This window comes from Penicillium cataractarum (genome assembly GCF_028827025.1).
Source record: "Penicillium cataractarum strain IBT 29864 chromosome Unknown utg000002l, whole genome shotgun sequence".
NCBI lineage: Eukaryota > Fungi > Ascomycota > Eurotiomycetes > Eurotiales > Aspergillaceae > Penicillium > Penicillium cataractarum.
Window position 1 is genome coordinate 6,032,334 of NW_026622738.1, and position 24,854 is coordinate 6,057,187.

The 24,854-nt window shown below is 49.3% G+C and overlaps 6 protein-coding genes across 6 annotated transcripts; 1 reads left to right on the forward strand and 5 right to left on the reverse strand.

The window, feature by feature from the left end:
* Positions 1 to 100: 100 nt before the first annotated feature.
* N7496_004210 (uncharacterized protein) lies at positions 101 to 1,124 on the forward strand (the record flags this gene model as incomplete). Its single annotated transcript, XM_056697141.1, has 3 exons — positions 101 to 151; positions 209 to 301; positions 360 to 1,124. The coding sequence occupies 3 exons, from the start codon at positions 101 to 103 to the stop codon at positions 1,122 to 1,124; spliced, it is 909 nt and encodes a 302-aa protein (XP_056559353.1).
* A 2,921-nt stretch (positions 1,125 to 4,045) lies between these two features.
* N7496_004211 (GTPase-activating protein) lies at positions 4,046 to 7,538 on the reverse strand (the record flags this gene model as incomplete). Its single annotated transcript, XM_056697142.1, has 3 exons — positions 4,046 to 6,275; positions 6,326 to 6,677; positions 6,740 to 7,538. 3 exons carry the CDS (start codon positions 7,536 to 7,538, stop codon positions 4,046 to 4,048), a joined length of 3,381 nt encoding a protein of 1,126 aa, XP_056559354.1.
* A 720-nt stretch (positions 7,539 to 8,258) lies between these two features.
* On the reverse strand, positions 8,259 to 9,604 carry N7496_004212 (uncharacterized protein; the record flags this gene model as incomplete). Its single annotated transcript, XM_056697143.1, has 2 exons — positions 8,259 to 9,287; positions 9,365 to 9,604. The coding sequence occupies 2 exons, from the start codon at positions 9,602 to 9,604 to the stop codon at positions 8,259 to 8,261; spliced, it is 1,269 nt and encodes a 422-aa protein (XP_056559355.1).
* A 446-nt stretch (positions 9,605 to 10,050) lies between these two features.
* N7496_004213 (uncharacterized protein) lies at positions 10,051 to 12,426 on the reverse strand (the record flags this gene model as incomplete). The annotated part of the gene is made up of 1 exon (XM_056697144.1): positions 10,051 to 12,426. The coding sequence occupies one exon, from the start codon at positions 12,424 to 12,426 to the stop codon at positions 10,051 to 10,053; it is 2,376 nt and encodes a 791-aa protein (XP_056559356.1).
* Positions 12,427 to 13,506: 1,080 nt separating this feature from the next.
* Positions 13,507 to 19,104, reverse strand: nscA (non-reducing polyketide synthase nscA; the record flags this gene model as incomplete). The annotated part of the gene is made up of 5 exons (XM_056697145.1): positions 13,507 to 14,748; positions 14,804 to 17,437; positions 17,516 to 18,319; positions 18,396 to 18,696; positions 18,758 to 19,104. The coding sequence occupies 5 exons, from the start codon at positions 19,102 to 19,104 to the stop codon at positions 13,507 to 13,509; spliced, it is 5,328 nt and encodes a 1,775-aa protein (XP_056559357.1).
* A 1,645-nt stretch (positions 19,105 to 20,749) lies between these two features.
* Positions 20,750 to 22,084, reverse strand: N7496_004215 (Zn(II)2Cys6 transcription factor; the record flags this gene model as incomplete). The annotated part of the gene is made up of 1 exon (XM_056697146.1): positions 20,750 to 22,084. The coding sequence occupies one exon, from the start codon at positions 22,082 to 22,084 to the stop codon at positions 20,750 to 20,752; it is 1,335 nt and encodes a 444-aa protein (XP_056559358.1).
* Positions 22,085 to 24,854: the final 2,770 nt, after the last annotated feature.

Here is a 24,854-nt window from a genome sequence, read left to right on the forward strand (position 1 = left end):
CGCTCTATCCTTACCCTCAGCTCCATCATCATCAGCTTGATCTTTATGACTACATTTGTTGTTCATTCCAATCCCTCTACAGCAGTTCGAACACGGAGGCATGGAGCCAAAATCTCAGTACACACTCACTGCAGCTGACGCATACCTTCTGGTTGTTAATTTACCCAGTCATTCATCCCATTGGAAGCGAAACTTACTATCTCTCTAGGATAATTGGGATTCTAATTTTAAAACCACCCCTGATAGGCAACGAGAGGGAATTTTCTCGGAATACGCCGACGAGGAGATGGAGAAACGCTTGGTATGTAAATGCATTTCCTGAAACATTTGGACATTCTAACCGGACGTCTACAACAAAGAGTTATATGGCACGGAAGAGAGAATATCTCGAGGACAAATTCCCAGGTGATCGAGAGCAGGAGCTGAAATCTTGGGAAATCTTGAGCCAAACTCGCAAATACCGAATCGATATACAACATCTTCTTCCTCTTACCGGGCTGATATTATATCGCACTTGGTATCACCCAGACTCCGACGTCAGCTATGCGCATATCGCGGCCGCTCTCGCTTGCACGAGCCTTCCTCCGGCAACTACAGATTCTGAAGACAACACTAAAGAGCTTGAATGGGAGACGCTCTTCACTGTTTTACCAGAGCTTCTTGAATTACCGCAGTGGGATGCGATCAACTATTCTCTCACTGCAGAGGCTGCCAGAGAGGAAGTTTCCACTTTCAGGAAGGAGATACAGCGGCTCTTGAACGATACTAATTTAAATGTCTTTGGAGCCAAATCCGAGGGCGAGAGCGAAAGTGTTCAACTCGGCGAATTCGGAATGCCGCATGCGTTTTGGATGAAATGGACAGATTCCTTTCATGGGGCTCTCGTCGTTGGTACAATTGCCCTATTTGACAAGGAGGCTGCCTTGTCGGGGAAATTCCGGTTTATCTGGTTTGACGATAATGGATTTGTGGTGCGGGAAGCGCGTGTCTGGTTTGAGCAGGTATCAGAGCTGGCTGCGTTCAGGTACGGGGAGTCTTTGCAGAATCCTGACTTCCTGGCATTCTGGAATGACCCGAGTAAGGTGACTATTGGGCTTCGGTATGCTTTTAATGCTCGGGTATGAGAGATTAGGGAGTGGATTGTGCTCTATCTAGACTGCCATTTTTGTTTTGGTATCTCCTTGCCGTGTCATTCATCTATATAGATTGCTGCCATTTTGGTTAGTTTCTTCCTATGGCTTTTTACTTTCCGCTACTTAGCTGCAATCAAGAGCGCAGTCAGGGGTTTAAGCATGGAGGGATCTGCCATAATTACCTTCTTTGTCTCTTTCTTTATTTCCCATCTTCCATTTATTCTCTCTCTCGCCTAGCCACATCTTTTCTTCCTCATTTCTCTCTATAAACTTAGTCCACAAGAATAAATTGGGCTTAATACCTCCTCTGCCCCATGATGTGTATATTTTTATAGTTGCATCATTTATAATGTGCGTTTTCTACCACTGGAACCTGACTTACGAAGGCGGTCTTCGACATATTCCTATATCTCATCAAGCCATTTTGGTAATGATGCTATTGTGGGAAAATGAAGAGCTCAATTTATTCTTCACTATATCATTAATATGGCAAGAGTGAGAACGAACCATGATCACAGCTTATCAGAAAGAGGAAAGACAACGAAAAGGGGAGTGCAACCTCTACCAGTGTCTCCTCTTGGGGGCAAGTGGAGATTGATGCACCACCCTCAGTCGCAACCGTCCTTTGCTGTGATCACCGGTCTCTTTCGTACCGATGCACCAGAGCTTGTTGTCCCCGTGGTGTTTCTCTTGCTGGCAGTCGAAGGTTTGACAGAGTGCTTGGAGATACTGTTGCTTGCGCCGTCGTGCGTCTCGATTACGCCGCCCTGGTGGACCTATGCCAACGCGTGACCGAAGGTGCGGCCGACGTGGTCAGCGCATTGACTCGTTCCTTGGCCTTGCAGGATCATCTAGCACACGCAATGTCCCTCGCAGAAAGAACGTTGATGATGGGCTGTGTGTTCCCTCCACAAAGTAGGTGGTCAATACGTGCTGTGTTGTCTAGGAAGCCATTCTGACTAGTATATCAGGCTGGAGTTTCTGTGGATGATACGATGCAACCTCCACCAATCTTGCTCCGCCGCAGTAAAAGTAGATGTTCTCCATTAAGATATACAATGAATAGGACTACCCTATGATCCATTTTGCTTATACTACACTCTGAGAGAGTATACATAGACTACGAATCCCACCAACTCAGTTGTTAGCACCAAGTCTATACACTAGTACCACTGGATCTGAGAAGAGTCGTAGACAATCCTTAGGTGAAGAATGGGCATTGACATTGTGGAGGCTGGGTGTTTCGGATCCCAAATCCTACTGAAGACCGGAGTCATTCATGGTCGGGTACTGGGCCTTGGTTGGATCGCTGGTGAAGTGGAGGAGGGGAGAGAGAACATGATGACCGGTATTCATTGGTGGTAGTAAATGATCAGCAAAAGTTCTCTCCAAACATAATCCCAAGACGAAGAATGCCGTCGTGGACCTCACCTTTGTCGGCCGTGTTGGTCAAATCATGGCGTAGATGTATAGTACCTCTTGGGAAGCAGAGACTTGCCAACCCCACATGGTGGTTTGTGCGAATGAGGCCCGACATTACACCACTTCTTCTCTGGAAGCAGGAAGCTTGTGGATGGGTACTATACTGTCCCGCAAGAGCTCTTGGTCCTTTTTGAGGCATATATCGCAACCACACTGAAAGCAGAAGAGCGAAATTGACGTGGATCGCGGGTGAATGTCTGATTAAAGACCGATGCTCGAAGCGTCTTCTTACGCGAAATCCGGCAATGAACCGTCTGACCCCGATACCTTTCTTCTGCTACCATCCTGGCTATGGTACCTATATCGGGGTCAGAGGGTTCGTTGCCGGATTTCGTGTAGGCGGACTTGGATCCAAGATGGCAGCGCGTGCGGACTTGTTTAAACGTCAACATTATTAGGAGCCCGCTGGCTATCACAACGTCATCGCGGAGGGTGAGGGATTTTGTGTTGAGCGAGACCACCGAAGACCTTTCGCGGTAGACTGTGCTTGGCAAATGAACTGAAACCTCTTCATCTACCCGCCTGAGACAGCCATGCAGTCTTCCGCAGTATGGCCGTTTTGCCGTGCGGCCAGACAGTCTCGGTGACGGCTTTGGGAAGGATCTGGGTTCAGACTGTCGGTCTCTCGCCTGTAGATAAAGCACCGCCCATCTCTTCTACCCTTATAGGAGAGTTGAATCCAACCAATCTTTTCACTCACTCTCTCATTCACTCTCTCTTTATCTATAAGATTCCTTCCTACTGTACAGATCAGCTTGCTCAACAATTTTTGAGTCTTAAGCTCAGCGAGCATGCTTTTTGTTGTGCATCTGAGCTCTTCAGCCTCGCCCTCTAAGCACTGACCATGAATCTCAAAAGACAGTCTTTTATAGAGGAAATTGTCTTTGTGAGATTAGTGCTGAGAGGGAGATGATGCAGAAGTCGACCGTGGTATGGAGAATAGTGAGATATGAGTATATCAAGGATAGACAGAAGGTGAAAACCGGGGGATATTGTAGTGAGGAAAGCCATAAAAGCTGGAGAAAGCTGCTTTCATCTATTCGGTCAGCCTATGACCCGGCATCAGAATAGCTTATGTATCGCTCTGTATTTGAATTGAAATAGGTAGAGACGGGAATGCCGAGAATCAATTTCGGCCTGTGAAGTGTGCCTGGGATCAAGCAAGGTATTATTCTGTCGGGCTTTATAGACAGGGATGTAGAATAGGTGATTATGGAATGGGAACTCCTCTTGAAAGTATTTCATTGCCTATCTAGGCTTTATCGCCGAGTTAGTGTCTTCGCGATATCATGAATGCACTAGGTGCACATGTACAATTGTACATCGGCAAGGCAAAAGCTAATAAACATAACAAACACAAGCCCACCATAGACCGTACACAAGATGCCACCTGCCAACAATGAAAACAATGAAGAACGGACGGGATATCATCAGGACTCAAACTCGACAACCTCACTAACGATCTCCGGATCATGTGCTGATGCAGGCGATTTCGCCCTATGCTTGCTCTGGCTTGCTGCTTCCTCCTTAGGGGCACGAATGCTAATGACTTCGGCCTCGGCACCTTCCAGGAGGTCACGATCGGCTTCACGCACACTGCGACGCTCGGGGTCTGCACCGTACGCGCCGGCGCCCCAGCTAGAGATACCACCTGCCATGGCGGCAGCAGATGCGCCTTGACGAGAGGGATAGTCGTCATCCTCGTCCTCGTCATCTTCTTCGTCGCGGCCACCCAGGGCGTTGCGCTCCAGCTCGCGCTGGGCGTCGTCCATGCGTTTCTTGACTTCAGCGGCCATGCGGATACCGTCCGTGACGATGTTGTCGAGGACGCCACGAAGACCCTTACCGGGTGGAACGATACCTCCGGAGGCACCGGCGACGGGTGCACCTGCGACGACTGATGCGGAGGAACGGGCGTGACCGATATTTGAGAAAGTGGTCAGGTTGGAGGAGAGCGAGGAAGAGGCGGCGAGGGAGGCGGGGTGGGGATGATCGGAGAGATGGAAGGATTGTGGGAAATAAGACTCGAAGAATTGTTCCAGGAGCTCGTCAGCCAGGACAACCATTCGGAAGGTAGGGAGAGTGATGTGAAGTGGGTTGTTCGGGTCTAGAGCTGGGTTGGCAGACTCGGATCTTGGTCGGCCCTGCTGACTCGACTCCGTTGGGTGGGGCGAGGATACTGCAGCCGATGATGCTTTCGGTTCTTCGTCATCGTTCACATCAATGAGGTCCTCCTCGTCATCACCAATTGCAAAAGAATCGAGTTTCTCGGTTACTTCGGTGGTGCTGTCTGAGAAGGCAGCCTTCTGATTATCGGGATGACTGGGATCAGCATATTCGAAGCAGCGACGAATGAACGCGCTGACACTACCCAGGAATTTCTCATCGGTGGTCAGCCTGTTTTGTTCAGCCTGCTCACTGCCTCGGGGGCTGTTCAGATCCTCCAGGGACTGGGTAGCAGTGATGGTTCCCTCAAACCCACGGCGAGAAAGGAAAAGTAGTGCCTCGGACATTTTGAGGATACCCTCTCGGTCAACTTGGCCGTTGCCACTATCATCGTAGAGAGTGAAGAAGTAATTGATGTTGTTCATGATATCCGGCGCTCCCTTGAGACGTGCCAAGCCATTTACCACGTTCTGTAGACTCAGTCCCTCTTCGGGGTCAGTAGCCCACTTGCGATACAGCCGTTGCATGAACTCATGGTCGGCAGGTTGGCGTCGGTTGGCCCACAACAAGGACTTGCCATTGCCTCGGAGACTGCCGTATCCTGAAGATGACGATTCCTTTCTAGCGGGAGCAGGAGAGTCAGAAACAGCCCACTTGGAGGTCGCAGCCAAGAACTCTCGGAAAGCATCATAGTCCATGTGAGTAGGGCTAGGTCCAAGACCCACTCGGCCGACCTGCCTATCTACAGGCGGTCCGAGAACGGATTGCCGTTCTGATTTCTTCTTCTCCTGGCGGATTCGCTCTTCCTCGGCGACTTGTTGATGTTGTTGCCACTGGTACAAGGTCTCGTAGAAGCGGTCGTAGATCGTGCCGAGATCATCCACACTCAGGCGCTTGCTCTCAGGGCCGAGATTACGAATCGAAGTACGCTTAGCAAAGCTTTCAATGTTGTTCAAAACGGCGTCTTTGTGTTTCTCACGCTGCTCAGTGATCGTGCTATGCGTGATGCCGGAGAACTCCTTGAAAGCAACCACCATCAGTTCCTGGAATCTGGTGATAGCGCGAAGCTTAGGGTTCTCCGATCTGGGATGAGCTGACTCGTCAAGGCGAGAGAAGTATGACTTGAGCACGGAGATGAACGATCCGTCATCTTGAATGTCGAGAAGCTCCTCGCCGTTGATGCGAAGAATGGCGAGGCCAACTTGGAACAAGACCTTGGGGCCTTCAAGGAAGAAAACGTCCAACACACGGAAAGCAAAGACGAGAGGCATCGAGTTGATGTACAAAGAGAGGAACCAGGGAAGAGACACAACGGAAAGCTGTACATCGAATTTGGCGAGGTGTTCCCAAAGAACGGGCATGGTCTTCTCTACGAGGGACTCGAAGACCTTTTGATCGAGCAGAGTTCCGTACATTGTAGTGGAGTAGTAGCCTGGTAGGAGGCGATCACACAGGACGGAGAGGAGGAAAAAGGCTTGGGCTTCGGACATATATCTGTTCAAGTTAGCAATGGCACGCTTTGAGTTAATGTGGGATAGACCAACATCAGTAATGCAGCAACAACAATGTTCATGGCTTGACAATAGCCAACTTCGGCATTGGTCCAGCTATAAGCAGTCAGGACTCGCCGCAGTCGCCCAATTCCCTCTTCACTCTGGAAGCCCGGATACTCGGGTAGACTGCGGTTCAAATCCTTCTCGATTTCGTCGATAGCCAGAGATTCCTGACCGTCAAACTTGGTGAGTGTCTCTTCGTAGAGCTTGGGTGACCGGATACGAAGAAACATTGAACCCGCCGTGAGCTCCCAAATCTCTCCTCGTAACCGATTTGGCAAACCAACTCGGATAAGCTTGTGGAAAGTTGGTTGCCGAACAAGGGTGGAGTTACGGCCATTTTCTGTGGCGTGGATCATAAGTATCAAAAGGGAATAATGTTCATGTCGTGGAAGGTCAGCTTACCTCGGAAGTATTCACCCCAGAGTCTCATCTTGCTGCGATCTCGAAGTTTCCGAGCATCGCCAGGATAGCGGAAGAGCATACCCAGCCCGGCATCTGGAGGCTGCCGCCCTTCGCCATCATTTGCGTCTTTCGCCTTTGCACCGGAAAGCAAGTATTCGGAGTAGCAGTCTGTAACAACGCTTCTAAGATTATCAACCTCCTTCATACCTTCCCGAAGACCCTTCTTCAGGCAATCGCAGAATCTTTCGCAGGCCTGCCTGCTACCGACTAGCTGGAGAATGAGTCGCTGTGGGGCGAAGTTGGGCTCTTGCTGCTTGTTCAGCAATCCATTCCATGTTGTCAATGCCAAGGAGAACACGTCTCGGGCACTGTGGAGTCGTTCAACACGGCGGATGGAGGAGAGCGGCAAAGTGAAGCCATTACCAGACGGCCCTGTGCCATGCGTTTGTCCGGTCCAACTTGTTGAAGCGCTCAATGTCGACGAGGGTATGAAACTGGTCGGTTGTGTCGAGAAGCAGATGAATCGCTCACTAAGGTGCAACCGACCGGTATATCGATTACCAGGCCGGTCTACCCGGCGGGCACCATCTGCAGAATCAGAGGAAGAAGTCGGTAGAGGGAGGATAAGTTCAGCTGTAATTTCCTGCAAAGGGTTTTGGGAGTCGGGTAGGCGGAACTGTTGGCGGAATAGTGAAGCCTTGGAAGGATTGTTGTCGTTGGAGGAAAGGGAAGGAATGTTGAAGTTGGCCGGGTCAATCAGCGACGAGGCCTTTTGAACAAAAGAGGATAGCGAGATCATGGTGGGCAATGGTCAATCCGTAGCGAGTTTGCCGTAGCTACGGAGAGGTGCGGTTATCCGATGATGTCGGGGCGGCGGAGCTAGAGCTGCGACGTGGTACGGCGAGCGAATCAGCACCGGATGTGTGCAGGGCAGCCCGTACTTTGTTCAGATAACAGTCCAAAGGTCATCGCATGGCCTTGATTATGCCTAGTCAAGCATCTGCGCATCGGTAGCTGTAGCTGGGGAACGTGGGGATGGGTGTTGTTGTCGGATCGATAAGAGGGGGGTTGCTAGTGAAGCACAGCGTATCACGTGATGATCAGCCTTACAGCGTTGACATGAAACATGCAAGACACTAATTGATACACCGATTTAGCCGCCAGTTTATTACTTTGGATGGGGTATGGGGTGCTGAAATAGCAAATATTCTACAATTAAGGTTATTTTAAAGTTCTTAAGGGCAGCAGTGGATATTGATACAGTGGGTAAAAATGTATTGTAGGAAATGCGCTGTACAAGCTGGACATCAAGAGAGTAGTGAAAAGAAAGGATATAGGTAAGAGACATGGGTCATGGAAGTGAATCAAAGCTCAGCTAGCAGTATAGCAATCTTGCGTTTGCGGTTAAAGAAATAGCATCTCCTTGGGTCTTGAATCCGGGTATGATAAGGGTATTGGGTTGGGGGGGGGGGGGGGGTTGATAGGTTGGAAACGGACAGGTGCTTCCAATATAGAATATTTAGTTCTTATCCAAAGATCCCCGTCGGGAGGTGGGCTCATGGTACTCAGGAAGGATCTCGTCAGATGTCTCCGAGGGCTCAGTCATCAGGCCCTGCTTCTCGCAGGCGTCACCCTGCTCCCAAGCAGCCTTGTGCTCCTGGGGCTTGGTGCCACGGTAGCGCTGCCAGAGGAAGATAATAGCCTGGCCAACGAGCATACCGACGGCACTGGCGGTCAGGCCAGCAAGGACACCCAGAATGGCAGGGACAACAATGAAGCGCAGAACACGGGAGAAAGTGTGGGCGAAAGCACCGTGAGGGGGAGGTGGGTGGTGGTGACCCTCATGGCCGTGGGGAGGAGGGGGTGGGAAGTCGCCGTGGGGAGGAGGGGGCGGGAAGTCGCCCATCTCAGCATCAAAGTCACCATCGTCATGGTGGTGGTGGTGACCACCACGGTGGTGCTCGTTGGCGAAGTCTTCAAATTCGGGGAATGGTGGCATGCCCTCGGGGAAATCGCTGTGGTGCTTGGGAGGACCGTGGTGGCCACCCATACCCATGGGGCCCTTGTGCTTGCCATGGCAGCCCTTCTTGGGGCCAACCTTGCCAGCCATGCCCACGACGCGGTCCCTAGCAGCGGCAAAAAGATCACGCACGCGAGAGACCAGAAGCTCCTGGAGGCACTTGGGCTTGCCATTGCACTTCTTCCAGGACAGACGCTCGGGGGGAGGGGCGGTCTTCTCAATCTCGGTCTTGGCGATGTAGAGCTCGCCGGCGGGGTCCTGGATCAGGGTGATGGCGACGGTGTCGACCGGGACGGGGTGAGTCTCGAGATCGAGAATGGTGAATCGGACATCGAGGAGATCGGTTCCGGGGGTGTCGTCGGGGGATCCCAGAGGCATCACCTCCAGGGCATAGCCGACGGGCATAGGCTCCGAGGCCTCGCCATCTTCCAGTTGTTGAATGGCGCGGATAGGGCTGGGAGGGACGGGAGGGAAGATTTGCTGGCCGTTAGCGAGCAGGCGGTTGTCTTCGATGGAGAAGTCCAGCATCTATTGGAAAGACATCTTATTAGTCGATGATTCGCGGATAACACATGCGCTTATCACAATTTCCAGGATTGACATACCAAAGACGATGACTTGCCCTCAGTCCAGCTGACGGCACCCTCCTGGTCGACTTCACGGAAAGGACATCCCCTACAGGGAACGTCGACCACTGCATGGCGGATATCCTCCAACAGCATGGGGTGGACATTCATGAAGCCATCCTCAACCGCCTCCACTTGGGGCTCCATTTCGGGGACAACCAGCATCGCACTGGCGCCCAGGGCGGCGGCGCCACCCAAAAGGATGGAACGCACGAACATAGTTGGGGGGGTAATAAGTTGTAGATAGGTAAAGAGCGGACGTCAGCGACAATGAGACGGGATTCAGAAGAGGGGGAAAGCAGTCATTTGAAGAAATCTCAGGATGGCAAAGAAGTCGTCGTCGTCGTCGAGGGGAAGAAAGGGAGTGGAGATGGGGGATCGGAGGGCCCAGTCATGGACTTGTTAGGTTCCGCATGGGGCGACCAAGTGGAGGAGGGTGACGCCAGCTTGCTGCGTGGCGCTGAGTGTGATTGGCCCAGGAGATTCCAAGATATGACAATACTCATACCTGCCACTCTACATTTAACACTCTGATTACTTCCATCATCATCGTATTTACATTACATACCATCCACCTGCAACGGCATCTCTCTTCGTCAAATTCGCGCCACCAACGAGATCAGAACAAACCACAGTCTGTCAGACAACTCCTTTTTATTATTATTTTACCCGAAAGACGACCGGTCGAACGCTAACCACTGGGCCAAGCTAAATCCCATCGAGTCCACCCAGCCTACTTGCAACGCGTACTGGTTGCGCAACCGCTGCACCATGTACCGCTCGTGGGCCCTCTCCCATCGCTGCCACTCCACGTATTGTTCATACGTCTGCCACACCCATAGCGCCATTAGGCCCGGATAGACGATGCAACGGGGATGAGAGGGGTTCAAAAAGTTCAATAACTTCATACCGACCGGGAGAACATTCTCCATCGACGCCCTAAACCCTCGCAAGGCTGCATTGGCTATCTCCGAGGCAATCTCGGGGCTTATGTCTGCATAGGAAATAGCCTCGCGCGGCCACGACCCTGGCATGCGCTCAAAGGCCGAAGTTCCTCCTGTTGCTGGTACCCGTGGCAGATCACCCACGGACAATGATCGCAGCTTCCCTCCAGGGTCAAGCGGTCCCATTGGCGCCATCATTAACGCCTTCAACGAGGCAGCCAGGTTATCCGGACGCTCCAGCAGCGGAGTATCCTCAGTTTGAATCCCTCTTGAGTCGGATTCGTTGATGATCGGATTGCCCTGCCGATGATCCACGCTGAGGGTGGAAGCCTGATCATGTCCATCATCCACGATCCAAGTGTTGAGTGCACTCTGCGGAACTTCACAATCCGTCGGTCCACTACTAGGCACCACGTTAAGGTAAGAGCTGTCTGTGGACAGATCTTGGTTCGGAATGGATTCGTCTTGTTCCGAATTCACACTAGATTCGTCATCGACATCGCAATTCGGGTTAGATGACGGCGGAGAAAATCGAACGCGCTTTCGGGACGTCTTCAAAGGTGGCGTATAGCCGTTTGGCAAATGCTCAAAGTAGACAGGCAACGACTTAACCCTTGGCCTATCGATCTCTGTTCGCTCTTGGACAAGCCCACTGGGCTCTTTTAGAAATTTCCAAGACTCGAAGCTCAGGTTCGATAAATGTGAATTCGAAAGACTTGTTGGCTCTGGTACGCTTGGAATCGACCATCTGACACCCATGTAACTGTCGATATCGGTACCTTCGGGTGAAGAACTATCATTGGTGATCTGATCCCAGGATTTCAGGCGACCCTGGCCGTTGTATGGATGCCGTTCCCAGGCCTGGCTGATAGAACTGTCCCCTGTCCAATGTTGCAAGAAAGACCCAAACATGCGTTCTTGATCCCGGTCGTATTTGGTGTCCGAGTCGGAATCGAAGCTGTCGCTGAGGGTTGATTCGCAGCCACGACAAGTTCCGTTGACATCGAACACTGCGAAGCCGCATTGGCCGTCGTCCACTAATGGCGCTAGTGCATCCAGTGACTGTAGCCCATGTTTGGCGGGCTCTATATACGTACCACTGGAAGACATCAGCCCGGTAGTGTCACTTTCAATCCGGTGGAGGCTAATATAAGGCCCGTTGTATTCATATCGTGCATCGCATGGCATGGCCTCATCCACGAACTCCCCTGTGCCAGGCAACGAGTCGCTGTCTGAGTCAGGACTCCCGAGGAGAGGTAAAGAGCCACGGATGTTCTCTTCAGATGACGCATGATAACCAGATCGCGAGATCTGACTATCCCATTGAACACTTCTTGGATCAGCTTTACTTACGGCTTTATCCCGGCGAAGCCTGTTGCGTGCGATTCTAACTTCTGCGGCTTGAATGAGTTTGTTGACCTCGTCGTGAACGCCCTCCATGGCATTGGAGTATTCCATGACCGAACGCCGCAGCTTCTGAATCCTCTCACCATCCTCAGACTTGTGCTTATTCAAGAAATTCACCAACTCTGCCCAGTCTTCTGTATTTTTCTGAAACAGGACACCATACTCTTCCACATCCTTGTAGGCTATAGTGAGCGACTGTTCCAGGCTCTGTGCTCGCTCCTCCATCAGTTCAATTTCCTGGATGAGCTCACCCTCTCGTCTGATATTCCTGGCCACTATCCTCGTATTGGTCACTTCCAGTTGCTGATTTTCCTCCGCCATAAGCTCCATCCATGCTTCATTGTTCTGGGCACCCATTTTCGACTCGGAAAGGGACTCTTGTAGCTTGATGATTTCTCTTTCGCTTTTCCAGGCGCGAGACTCTGCATTGGCGACGGCAGTCTCGGCCTCGTCCAATCGTGTGACTAGATCATTGTGCTCTAGCCTCAATCTGCTAGCAATGGCCTTGGTGGCGTCGTGTTCGGCTTTTTCGTCGCCGAATGCCTGTTGGAATTCGAGTCGAGAGATTCTTTTCAATAATTCCTCTTTTTGCTGCTTTTCTAGAGTGACTGTTCGTTTGCTGCGCCGGGTCTTTGCCTTCCCTTGCTCGGGGCTGGGCTTGGAGCCCGTGGCACGTTGGGAAGGCGCCATGGCGCCGTGTTGAGTTTGATAGAGATGGTCTTTTCGTACTTAGAACCACGAGTATAATCCGATTTTGACGGTATATAGGCGATAGATGGTTCGCTTGATTGTAGATTTCCGATGATGGAGTCACGGGCGTTTGGGACTTTCCGGCTCATATAGTGATTCTTATATGTGCGGCTTGGGTTTTAGTCCGCCCGACTCGGTGCCATGGTCTATCATTTACAAAGAAAATAGCGAGGAGAGGATTCTATTACAATACGTCTTTATCTATGATTTCTTTGGAACAATTTTGTCTTGCAAAAAACAATGGGCATTGTTTAGGCCATTGAGCTAAAGCTATTTGCGGCTCGCTTCGTGACCACTACGATGCATATGCAGGTGGTGCTATTTTCAATATGTGCCTATAATTAGATCGTTTTCAAAAGGCATAAGAGGCGAGTCTTTGGAGGATGGTGCCAATTATTGAGCGGACTGGCATATTCTAGCCTTTAAAGTAAACTGGTCTTCCCGAGCGGCTCTAGTGTTAGGTACATAGGAGGTAGTGCTGTTCTGACAAGAGCCTTTGCCTGTAAGGTTGTCCCCGCATGGAAGATATATTTCGAACACTAACACAGCGCGAGCACTCTCCCTAGAATTTGCAACCCCAGGTATTTCCCAATGGGATTGCTAGATAAAATTCTATCGATAAAAAAAATTGTCACTTCATGGTATTTAGTAAATCAATTGTGCTCAAGGGGCCTGAAATATTGGATGTAGGAGCATTCCTAGATGCCCCTTCACCAACGGCCCCACTGATGTTGAAAGTATTGGCGGACTTGGAACACCGGGGAAATGCGAGTTTCTATTTTGTCAATAAAATCAGAATATTGTTTAAAATACGATTTAAATCATCATTGCTACGTTACTGAAATAGGTTAGATATGATAGTCAGTGTTGAGAACCTGGGATTAAGCCGAGAAATCAAAATCAATTTAACCTAGCGATAGCAAGAATAAAGCAAAGTAGAAAGCTCAGCGTCGAGAAGAACACCACAAAGCAAGAGTCAATGGTAAAGCCATGAATAGAACAAGACACCTCCCAGAAATATCACTGATCCAGCCAACCCTTCAACTCTCCGATGTTTGGGCATTCAATGAAAACAGAACTCTTCACGTCTAGGTTGAGCTCCACCTTGAACTTCTCCGAAAGAACAAGGGACATGAGAGAATCAACACCGAGTTCGACGAAAGACGCAGTGTCTGTAAGTTCATTGGGATTGAGTCCGGTCTCACGGGCAATGATTTTAAGACAATCGGTAACTATGGGGCTATCCGATGAAGCTGGCGGGGTGGATTTCGCAGATACTGGCGCGCTCGACTCATTAGTCTTTTGCGGAGCAGCTGCCCCTTCGCTTGAAGGAGACAAAATGACTTGATCGACAGTAGAAGTAGGAACAGACGGAGAAGCCGAAACTACTTTTGGCTGCACAGTTGGGACGGTGGCAGGCACAGCTGTCTTGGACGAAGTAGTGTCGCTAGGCGAAAAGAACTGATTCATCAAAACGCGAGGCACCCGACGGAACTTCATCTCGCTCATCATGGCGATTATGACCCCGTCTTGAAGCACGTATACGTCACCGGCATACATATTCTTCTCCTCAATGGGTGCCATGCGGACATAGCTGCGATATCGACCCCCAGCTTCCAGGGGCCGAATGATGCGACAGCTACCCCAGCCTGGAGTGACGTAGAAGTAGTCCTTGGTGTTTGATGCGTCACTACCATTGAGCACGAATCCTCCAATATGGAAGATGCTGTCGATCCAGTGTGGAGGTGTGTGCCAGGTTCCGTGTCGGTCGGGATTGAGAACAATCTCGGAGCATGCTTCCATTTCGTGCAGCACTACAGACTGCATGCCACGGTAATGGTCGCTGTAATCCACTACATACTTGAAAAGATTGTAGACCATGTTCCTGGACAGGCGATTAGCAGTCCCATCAAGAGCCATTGCTAATAAAGACTCGATCCGGGCGTTCACCAGATGGGTTAAGCGATCCCACTCCCAACGCCATTCAGCAGCGTCAGTGAACTTGACAGTCGCAGAAGCGTAGGCTTCAGCCGCACGCTCGCCATCACTGGAAACATTGAACCATTGGATTGGCATCTCATTTGATTCCAGGTCAAGAGTGGCTTCTATTTGCAGTAGCTGAGCGCGGCTCTTGTCGGTATGTGCCACCTGTGCGTGAAGAACCTCGAGATTGGAGACATCCATATGAACCTCACGGGTTTGAGGCGCAAGCTTTTTATACAGGTATTCACCTATTGTCATAGAGATGTCACCCCAGAGTGACTAAGAAAATTTAGTAACACACTTGACCTCGGGATCATACTGTAGGAAGACTTACCGACGTGGCTACTCCGTAACCATTCATCTGGTGACCATTCACCGCAGCCCGGAATTCGGGATCCATAATATCAGAGACAACAGTTAGAGTTGCGGTAGTGTCATTGACACTCTCAGAGGTGATACGGTGAACAGAGGATGTGCGCAGGGCAGAGCCCAATGACGAAGAGACAGCCGCCGGCCGAGTGCCTTGAGGATAGGCTTTGTCCAATGTCCAGGTGCCTGTGTATTGAATCCAGTAATTCTTTTCATTCCAGCAATATTTTGGAAGGGATAGGAGGAAATGACATTTCTCGAACGGCCGGAAGTAGGAGTTCCACTCAATGGGTAAGCCATCGTTGTGCAATGCGGCCAAAGAGCTAGCCAAAGTCGTGAAGTTGTTTTCGTTCTTACGGAGAGAAGGCAGGATTCGAGCTTGTGGGAGGAGTGATTTGATGAAAGATCCATTGACAGGATGAGGCCCGATCTCAATAAAAGTGGCATTCTCCGGAACAACTCCCAGCTCACGACCAGCGTCTAGGGCTTCGAAGAAACGAACTGGTTCCCGTGTTGCACGGCACAGATACTTCGCGTTCACGGTCTTGCCGTCAAAGATGCCGTCGGCCAAAAGAGGAGAAAGGATTGGAACACTCGGAGTACGGAAGGTTACCTGCTGAGCAACTTGCTCGAAGACTTCTAGGATTGCTTCCATTTGGGCTGTATGGAAGGCGAATGGGACGTCAAGGTGAGTACATTTGACATCGGCTTTCTCCAAGAGAGCCTGGATCTGCTGGATGTTGCTTTCAGAGCTTCCGAGAACAGAACTTTCTCTCGCGTTCATACAACTGATCTCGTATACCATATCCGTGGGCATAGCTTTCTTGATATGCTCCACAGAGGCCCGCACGGCAAGCATGGAATGACTACCCAGCTGGCACGAATCTTGAAGAAGCTGGGCCCTCTTTCCAACTAAGAAGATTGCATCTGCAGCAGATAGAACATCGGCTGCCACGAGTGCTGCGTATTCACCGAGACTATGACCAATGACCACGCTGGGGTGAACGCCAAGATGGCCCCAGAATCGGACAAGGGCAATTTGGCTGATTAGAATCGCAAGCTGGGTCAGGACTGGCGAACCAGACTTTTCGTCCTCTAGTGTGCCGGCAATCGCAGGGACAACAGATGAAAAGCCCAAACACTGCACCAGATGGTCGAGCTCGTCGACGACTGAACGGTAGGCTGGGAAGGTTTCGTACAGATTGCTGCCCACTCCCGAGTAGAAGGCCCCTTGGCCAGTGAAAGTGAAGGGAACAGATGCTGAGGAGGTGGTAACAGGGCGAAGTGTGTTCACAGTATTCGCTGCAACGATGTCCTCTAATAACCTTTTGACTTGTCCAATTGAAGATGCAGCGAATGTGACCCGCGTATGATGATGGATCCGACGGGCACAAGTAGTGTACGCCAGATCGCCAAGATCAGTCTCGGGATTCTCATTCAGATAAGAAATCATAGCCTCAATGTTCCCCCTTAGAGAAATTTTGCTTTTGGCAGACAGCGTTATGACATGGGTAGGTCGAGGGTCAGACCCAGTACGAACATGTCTTGGTGCATCTTCAAGAAGCATGGTCGTGTTACCACCATGAGCGCCGAAGCTGTTGACCAGCGCAAAGCGCTTTATGTCACTCACTCGTGGCCAAGGTGTCATTTCCAAAGCCAGTGCAGCATTGCCTCGTTCAAGGTTCTTGGCAACAACAGGGTTGATTTCGGTCTTGATACCCACGTGCGGTGGGATCATATTCTTCTGGTACATTAGAAGCACCTTGATCAAGGAGGCAATTCCAGCAGCAGCTTCACCGTGACCGATATTTGATTTAACAGACGCCATCAAAAGAGGAACCTGTCGACGCAACTTTGCATTTGCGAAGACATCAACCACAGATTCTGACTCAACTGAATCACCCGCCTGCGTACCAGTTCCGTGAAGTTCGACGTAGCTAACAGCTACTGGACTGATGCCTGCGGCCTGCATGACCTGCTGGTAGTTCTCCTTTTGAGCACCAGCATGGGGGTGGGTGATAGAGATTGCATCTGCAGATTGATTGGTGAAGGCGGCATCGATTGTTGCGATGACATTATCGTTGTCGGCGACAGCATCTTCGAGACGTTTAATAACGACGGCCCCAATGCCATCTGCACGACAGTAACCATCTGCGTCCTTATCCCAGACCTTGCATTGACCAGTCTTTGACAGAAAATGTCCTTTGCAGAGCATCGCAAAGTTATCGGGGTTGGTTATCACATTTAAACCTCCTGCAATGACTGTATCAGCCTCGCCGGCCCACAATGCGCTACATGCGGCGTTGACAGCTGCTAGACCACTCGAACAGGCTGTATCCATATTGAAACATGGCCCAGAGAATTTGAAGAAATATTGGATACGCCCATTTGCAAAGGCTCGTTCACCTCCTGGAACAGCATAAGTGCCAATATTCATGCCGGCATTTAGTTCTCGCCAATCGTCGCTAGCCTGGCCGAAGTATGTACCGACTCTGCGCAGAGAGGTAGACGGGGTTCGATTAGGTGAATAGCCGGCCATTTCAAGAGCTTCGTAAGCAGTCACCAAGGCCAGTCGGTGCATTGGATCGGTTTGTTCAGCCTAAATTTGTTCACATGGGTTAAATCACCATTCTAATGTGTGGGTGCAATGACCTGCAGGTAGCATAGGCAGACATACCTCGCGTGGTGACATATTGAAGAAGTTGGCATCAAACATTCCGGGCTTATCGATGAAGTTTCCAAATGGCGTTTGTGTTGTATTAGGAATCTCGCCAGTTGGGTCATAATGAGTATCGACATCGAAGCGATCCGCAGGAATTCGAGTGTGAACATCTCGACCTTCTTCAATCAACTTCCAAAAGAGTTCCAAGTCATTTGCCCCCCCAGGTAGCCTACAGGATATACCAACAATAGCTAGTTTGGACTGACGCGACGAACGGGGTTCGCTCGGGAAAAGTTCAGGCTCTTCCATGAGGCTCCAGTCAACGATGTCCCGTTTTCGGATAGCAACATCAGGCAGATTGGACTGAATTGAGGATAATAGCCCTTGTGCGATCAAAGAGGTCCGTAATGTGACAATCTCAATCTCCAAGGATTCAAGCATCGAAAATTCCCGAATTAGCCCCGCTGTCAAATTATCAAGGTAGATTCCCCCAGTAAGGATTTCTGTTACAACCCCATCCCATAGTTGCTTCGATCGAGTCGCTTGTAAGGCTTTCCCGGTTTCTGCTGATAGAACTGGAATATGAACTGAGGCCGAAGCCATCTCAGCAGGGATCGTGACGATTTCTTGGACATCTCGAGCAGTATAGAGATGAGAAGCATGGCAAAGACCATTGTAGACAGGGAGAGCCATGTGCTTTGAGTATCGTAGGACAGGAGAATGGTGGAAAGCATTTATCAAGCGAGACGGAGGTCCAGTCACACTGATTGAGTTGGCATCCGCCGCGCTGATAAACACCTTCATAAGCTCCGGGCACACCTGAATACCAAAGCTGGTGGTCAGTCATTTTGTGAAATTTTCATATTTTGGCGTTTTCTAAAAGTAGAATAGTTACCGTTTCCTTGTTGAACCGATCAAGCTCCTGTTGAACAGTCTCTGCGGAGACTCCCGTCACAACATAAGCCCAGGTTTTCGGGTTACTGTCAGGCTCTTGAGCCTCCAGGGACTGAGATACTCTGTCGACATGAATTCCCATCCGAAATGCAATTCGCACGCTGTCTACCCCATAATGGGCTAAGTCGGAGATCGAGGTAGAGATTGCCACCGCTGCAGCAGAAAGAAGGCCAACGCTCAAGCCACTCAGGGTTGTTCCGGTATCCCCAAGATCGTAATCCTGGTCGGTTGCTTGATAGTGTCTGTAATCTTGGATTAGACAAATTTGAGGCAACAAGTAAATCTCACCTGCTGGCAACTCACCCGATAAGCATGCCGACTTGGAGTATGCAGAGAAGAGCAGTCTCAACGGCCCCTCCAACAGGAGTGAGACGGCTGGTCTCCCAGCCATCGACGAGGCTCACGATATTTTGAACACTGGCAAGCTGGGGTGGAATTTCTTGCGAAAGCTGGCTGATTTCCTGATGGATGGTAGCCACGCATTCTTCCATGAACAAAGCTAGAATATGGAATTTCTTGTCCATGGACCACCGGTGCAGACGACGAAAGAGGTCCGGGATATTTCCACTAGGGAAGTCATTGCCGAAGAATGCCAGTCTGCTGCTGAGGCGATTCATGGTTTCAGTGGACAGGGACGAAGGGGTCTCCATGACTGTGCGAATTTCTATGCAGTGAGTTAGGAGGCAGTCTGCTTGATCATCTTCTTGAAGTTGGCCGTTTTCAAGTCTTGCAAAGGGAGAAAGTATTTTCATTAAAGCGTCTGCTGCAAAGCGTTAACAAATGTCTCACTCGTGTCAGATATATTCACCTGCCACTGTATCGGAATCTTACACTCAGGTATGTGGAAGGTTGAAGATTTGTTATCTTCGGATGCCGAAGCGGCAGTAGACGGACTCCGGCGAATTTTCTGATTTAGGACTTCCTGACTCTCGCTCAAATTTCCTTTCTGGCCTACAAAATTTCTTTATATAATAATATTTCTGTTGACCTTTTTCCTTGTTTTGTCAAGGCCTAGTGTTGAACGAATCAGCTATCGCTATGGTTTATGCCTTGTATTATCCGCTACTGGTGGTGGGTGCCACTAGTATGTCTATCTTGCTCGGTGAGTATCCTCCATTTCATTTTTACAGACAGAAAGCTACATATAGCTCTGAATTGAATAAACACACACTCAACCCTTCTGTTTAAATTGATCAACGTTGACAAAAACTCCCAGGCTGTCAGATAAGCCTTTCATACGTTTCTATGGCGGCCATCCTTGGCATTTCTAATGTCCCCGAATACACCGTACTGTCAATGTGGAAAGTCACATTCGATCGAGGCTTCTACCTCTGCCCTACGCAGGCAATGTTCTCGAGTTGCATATTCCTCCTCAATGCGCTTTTGACTTTCATGTATGGCCAACCGGAAAGTTCCAGCCACAACTGCGTTTACACGATGTTGATGGCAGGAATACTTGCCATAAGCCTCGTACCGTTCACTCTGGTCATGATTGTTCCCATTGAAGAAGCGTTGCTGGAGCGCCATGGAAGACTGTCTCGGGAAGGTATTCATGCAGTGTCCAAAGGAAAGATCCACAATGATTCAGCGCCAACTGCGAAGGCTATTGAGAGTCGCCGTGTGATGGAAAAATGGGTCTCCCTCAATTATGTCAGAACCATTCTTCCTGCACTTACATTGGCCTGGATCTGGTTGATGTGTATATAAAACAAGAGGTGGTTTCAGATCCTTACAACGGACTCCGGAATCTTTCGGGTTTATTTGAAGGGTGGATAGGATATTGTTACTGGCACGCCAAAAATATCAAGCGGCACAACAAACTAAACCTAGCTCGGTTGGTTTCCTCTGTGTCTAAAGTCTCAATCTAGCGACTAAAAAAGAAGTATAGCTAGATAAATTCTAACTATACGTCTTTTGAAGATCGTGAAGCGCTTTTGAACTGTCTCCCTAGGCAGTTTTGAAATTATCTCTCGGGCTATCTTTTGGGTCATGATCAACGAATTCTTTTGAAATCCAGTTGAGGGGTATTAAAGAGAGTAGAGCAGGAGTTATCCTTCCTAACTAGACCTAGTTTTGCGTGCGAGTGACCATCCGTCATGAATAACCCAACCAACCACACAATTTTGCTCTTCCTTCCTAACATTCCATGGAATCATTTGGAGCTTGAAAATGAATCTTCATCTCGGATTTAGTGATTGAATGATACTAAAATTGAATTGCTATTTAAAAGTAGCTAGCCTGAAATCTACCGAAATCGTCAAAAAATCTAAAATAACCACGGGTTGCCCCTTAGTTTTATCTCTGGCACTTCTGAAATGCTTCGTTGGTGATTGATCTCAACCGTAATTTCAGCGAATCTGCTAGCACAGAAATTGTACCAGTAGGCTGCACGCATGCATCCCCTCTGTATCTGCGGGCAAATTGCATCACCACGTTGGCGAGCTTGGAGAGTTCCTCCAGGATATGCACCGATGACATGTGGGCTTCTCCGTCGTCAGATTCAAAATCGGTAGGCGCACCAAATTCCGTTATTATGCACTCATTCTGATCCGCATGGAGATCTAGCGAGTAATTGGGGTCCATAATTTGAGCATGACCCATAGTGTGGTCTCCGGCCTTCCTGTGATGGGACCGGTGAAACAGCGAGTCGTATACATCCATAATGACCATACAGACTGTCGCCACCAAAATACCGACGTATGTCTTCCGTGAGCAAGGACATACCAAGATAGTCGATAGTCGGTGAATCGCCCAAGCAGCGGTCTGTACACGACCTGGCACCTCTTGTTCTGATGTACCGTTCAGTGTCTCAATCGAAGGTTTCTTGGAGGTCTGGAGACGGCGCAGGATATCGATTGCGCCTATCACACAATCCGGCTCAGATGAATCTGAGATTGGTGTTTGATCCCTGGTATGATTTTCCACTGCCTCGGGTGCGACAGCACTGGAACCTTGGCTAATACTTTGTGGTAGGGAAATCTCGAGAGGTATGAAGGAGGAATCCACTTGAGGTTGTAATGAATTGAGCCACTGTGGGTCCCTGTTTAAGGCGTCGGAGAAGTTGAAGAGGTCAAAGTCTGGTGGTGGGGATTGTGGAACATTTAAGGTCTGCTTTTGATCGAAACCATCATTGAAGACATATGAGCCCCAATTCATAGCAGATGCTGTGATTGTTTCAGTCTCGCCTAGACCGCCCGCTGGCATGTACATGTCGTCCAGCCAATGTATGGGATTCGGCCCATATGTCACGGCCGATGAGCATTCATTCTCGTCAAAGATCGAAGGCTGTATGTCTAGGCTCACACGAGAATCTTGACAAAGCAACTGGGAGTCTTCAGGTGTATTTGGCGCGCTTGTATAGATTGCAGATTGTTTTCTTGAAAGTGTAGGACGCGCTTCCGGTGATTTGCGACTGATGGTTCGACGGTTTGGATGCGGACGCCCTATGCGCCGTGCGGGACTGTAGAAGCACGGATAGCCCAGCTTGCGACAGCGACTACACACAGGCTTTTCCTTGTTGCATTTAACCTTCGATGATGAACACATATCGCAGCTATCCTTCAGTTTCTGCGAGGGTGGCCCAGATCTACCTTCGGACCCTGTCATTGTGGTCGAGTTGTGAGAGCTCATTTGGAGCAAATATTCTAGACTGAGTCTGTTTAGAAATCACCCACGGAGAGCAGAACGTTTAAGACCGGACTTTGCAAGCATAAATGGTTCTAGTATTTGGTACGTCTAGCCAGATGGGCATTCGAGTGTGCATACGGTAGTAAGCATTTCGCCCTGTAAAGGCAAGTACGTATTTCTGCCGGCTTTCAATCATGCGTTGAAGGTCTAAGCTGACACAATTTTTCTCCAATAATTATCGAACAGATAATCAATGTAGTACGAGGCTGAAGCAGAACATGCTGTCATAGCTCGTAATTGTTGATGCTAGCTTCTTCATTGGACACCGTGATAGAGGTGCATCTTAGTACCATCGTCGTGGATTGCATATCACTCCAATCTCGTACATTAAAAAGAAAATCCAAGTAACCCTGCCTTCAAGACTTTCTCTGAACCCTACAGCAGAAATTAAAAAAATACGTCAAAGGAGGAATCAACTAATGTTCTAATACGGGCCCAAGGATGTGCTAATTAGGCCGAATGAAGAAAGCCACAAGAAAAAATCAAGTCCAGGACACAAGTTTGGGGTTACATGATTGCCCCTGGATTGAAAGTTAAGAGAGGTATCAATGATGATAGTAACCCCTACTTTTGGCATCCTATTTAAGTTTTTTCTAGCAAGAATAGTTAACAAATCGGATGCTTTCAAATTTGACAACTCGAGGAAAGCGTGATATCTTAGAAAGATCTTGCTTCACCGGGCACATTAAGACATAGAAAGAAATAGATCAAAATGAAACAATCGTATTATTTCCATAGAGGCTCTCTACAAGCCACAGTAAGTCATCCTCAATAAAGTGTGATACGTATATGGACCCGTTCGTTCTCTTCGCGACTCCCTCCTGCATCCCCTTATCTTGTGCGTCTCTCTTGTCGTACAGGGGTATTTAATTCAAATAAAAACACTAAGCCTTTTTTACAGCTTAGCAGACCCCAATCAGACTTAACAGGCCTGCTCGATGTTTGAACACACTATCTAAGGTGATTAAACTGACAGCTGGCAAGATGTATGCGGGCTAATAGTCCAATCAAGAGGCATGGAGATTCTACAACGGATCCTTCAAAATATTAACAATCAGGCCCAGATGCGTTATTTCTTGTCATGTGTGTCTGATAAGAACAGATTTACAGCGGGAAGCCCGACGAACTTACCAGATATCGGGATCGACGTGTGTTTGGCCCGTTTCAAAAGGCAATCGTTGCCCAATTTACGAGCAGTTACCTGTGTAGTGGCAGTCATTTCGGCTGTTCATGATCCTTGAAAAGGCCCCTCGGACTAGCGATACCATGCAGTGGTGTTATGTTCTTACGGGCCGAGGGGGGAATGGATGGAGTACGACTCGGAGCCGGACATTACCGGATCACTGCCCTTGTAAGTTAATAGATTATATTATGATATCCACAACTCCTTTGGGAACGATCACCGAGAAATGTCAAGCAGGAATTCTTTGTCACTAACTGTATTGTTCCAAACCTGTTGAAGGTTAGCAACGAAACTACTATAAACTTTCTTGGCCGATTCCAAGTATATGGACCGAGACTTGCCACTCGGAAGTTCGATCACCGAGCTAAGGAAAAAAAGCAAAAACCAATAGACCAAGATCATGGCCGGAGATACAAAATCAAAATAAACAAATACGTCTGGCACCGTCTATGACAGGTGCGCAAAGCAGCGTGTAAATGGATTCCATATTTGATTGTCCCTGTCAACGACGATCTATAACCGACCAAAAGCGACTTCGGGGCGTGCCAATCACCCGCACCGTGAATAAAAAGGCCGCATCACTGATTATTGGAATCCTGTAAGCCCTCCCATCTATGGCTACCAAGCTTGACTAGCCAAGAAATCGATGTCGGAATTGGTCAGCCAAGTAAATACCCGTGATGAAACCTTTGGGCTCTCAATAACCTTGATTCTCACGTATACCAGACTCCCGAGCACCGATTTCAGTCGCTTTTAATTGGCCTCACGGCTCAAGGTCCTAACTATTGCCGACGTGGGAGAGGGAGACACAAATCGCGTCATGGCAACGGACGTGGGTTTTACCTCGACTTCCAACCTTGTGGGCCATCAAGTTAGAACCACACAAGAAATCCCTGGGACTTGCTCTGATGAAAACCAAATATGCAATCTATCTATTCTCAATGCTCTCCAAACACTTTGCATTCCACCTTCTGTTTGTTTATCAGTCAGCGATGACGGCTTTTCAGCTCGTCATGGCACCGACACTTCCGATGCTCAAGCCCGCAGAATGGATGATGCCCTGAGAATAAATCGGGGAGTCTTAGAGACTATTTCACGAGTCTTGCAATGTTCCTGTTCTACCATTCCATCTGTCCAGTTACTTCTTGTCATCGCATGTGACCGGGTGGCAGCCTGGTACCGAGCTATGCTACGTGACGATGAAAACGTGATGATGTACGAGAAGGTGCCTTTTGCAAGTTCATCAAACACCGAGCATGACCATTGCGAGCTAGTACTTGCAACACCTATTACCATGGGTGGATTTGCTGTTGACACAGCTATGCAAGTACATATCAGAAATCATGTGGTGATCGATGAGATGAGAAGGGTGGAGCGCGTAGTTCACCAATTTGCTGCTCGTGTGCAGGAAGCGCAGTGCCAGGACTCTCCATCTCATCGTCAACAGATATACGAGGTCCTTAACTCCATGCTCAGAGACCAGCTGCACGCCCAGGCGAATATAATAAACGAGCGAACCACTGTATGAGA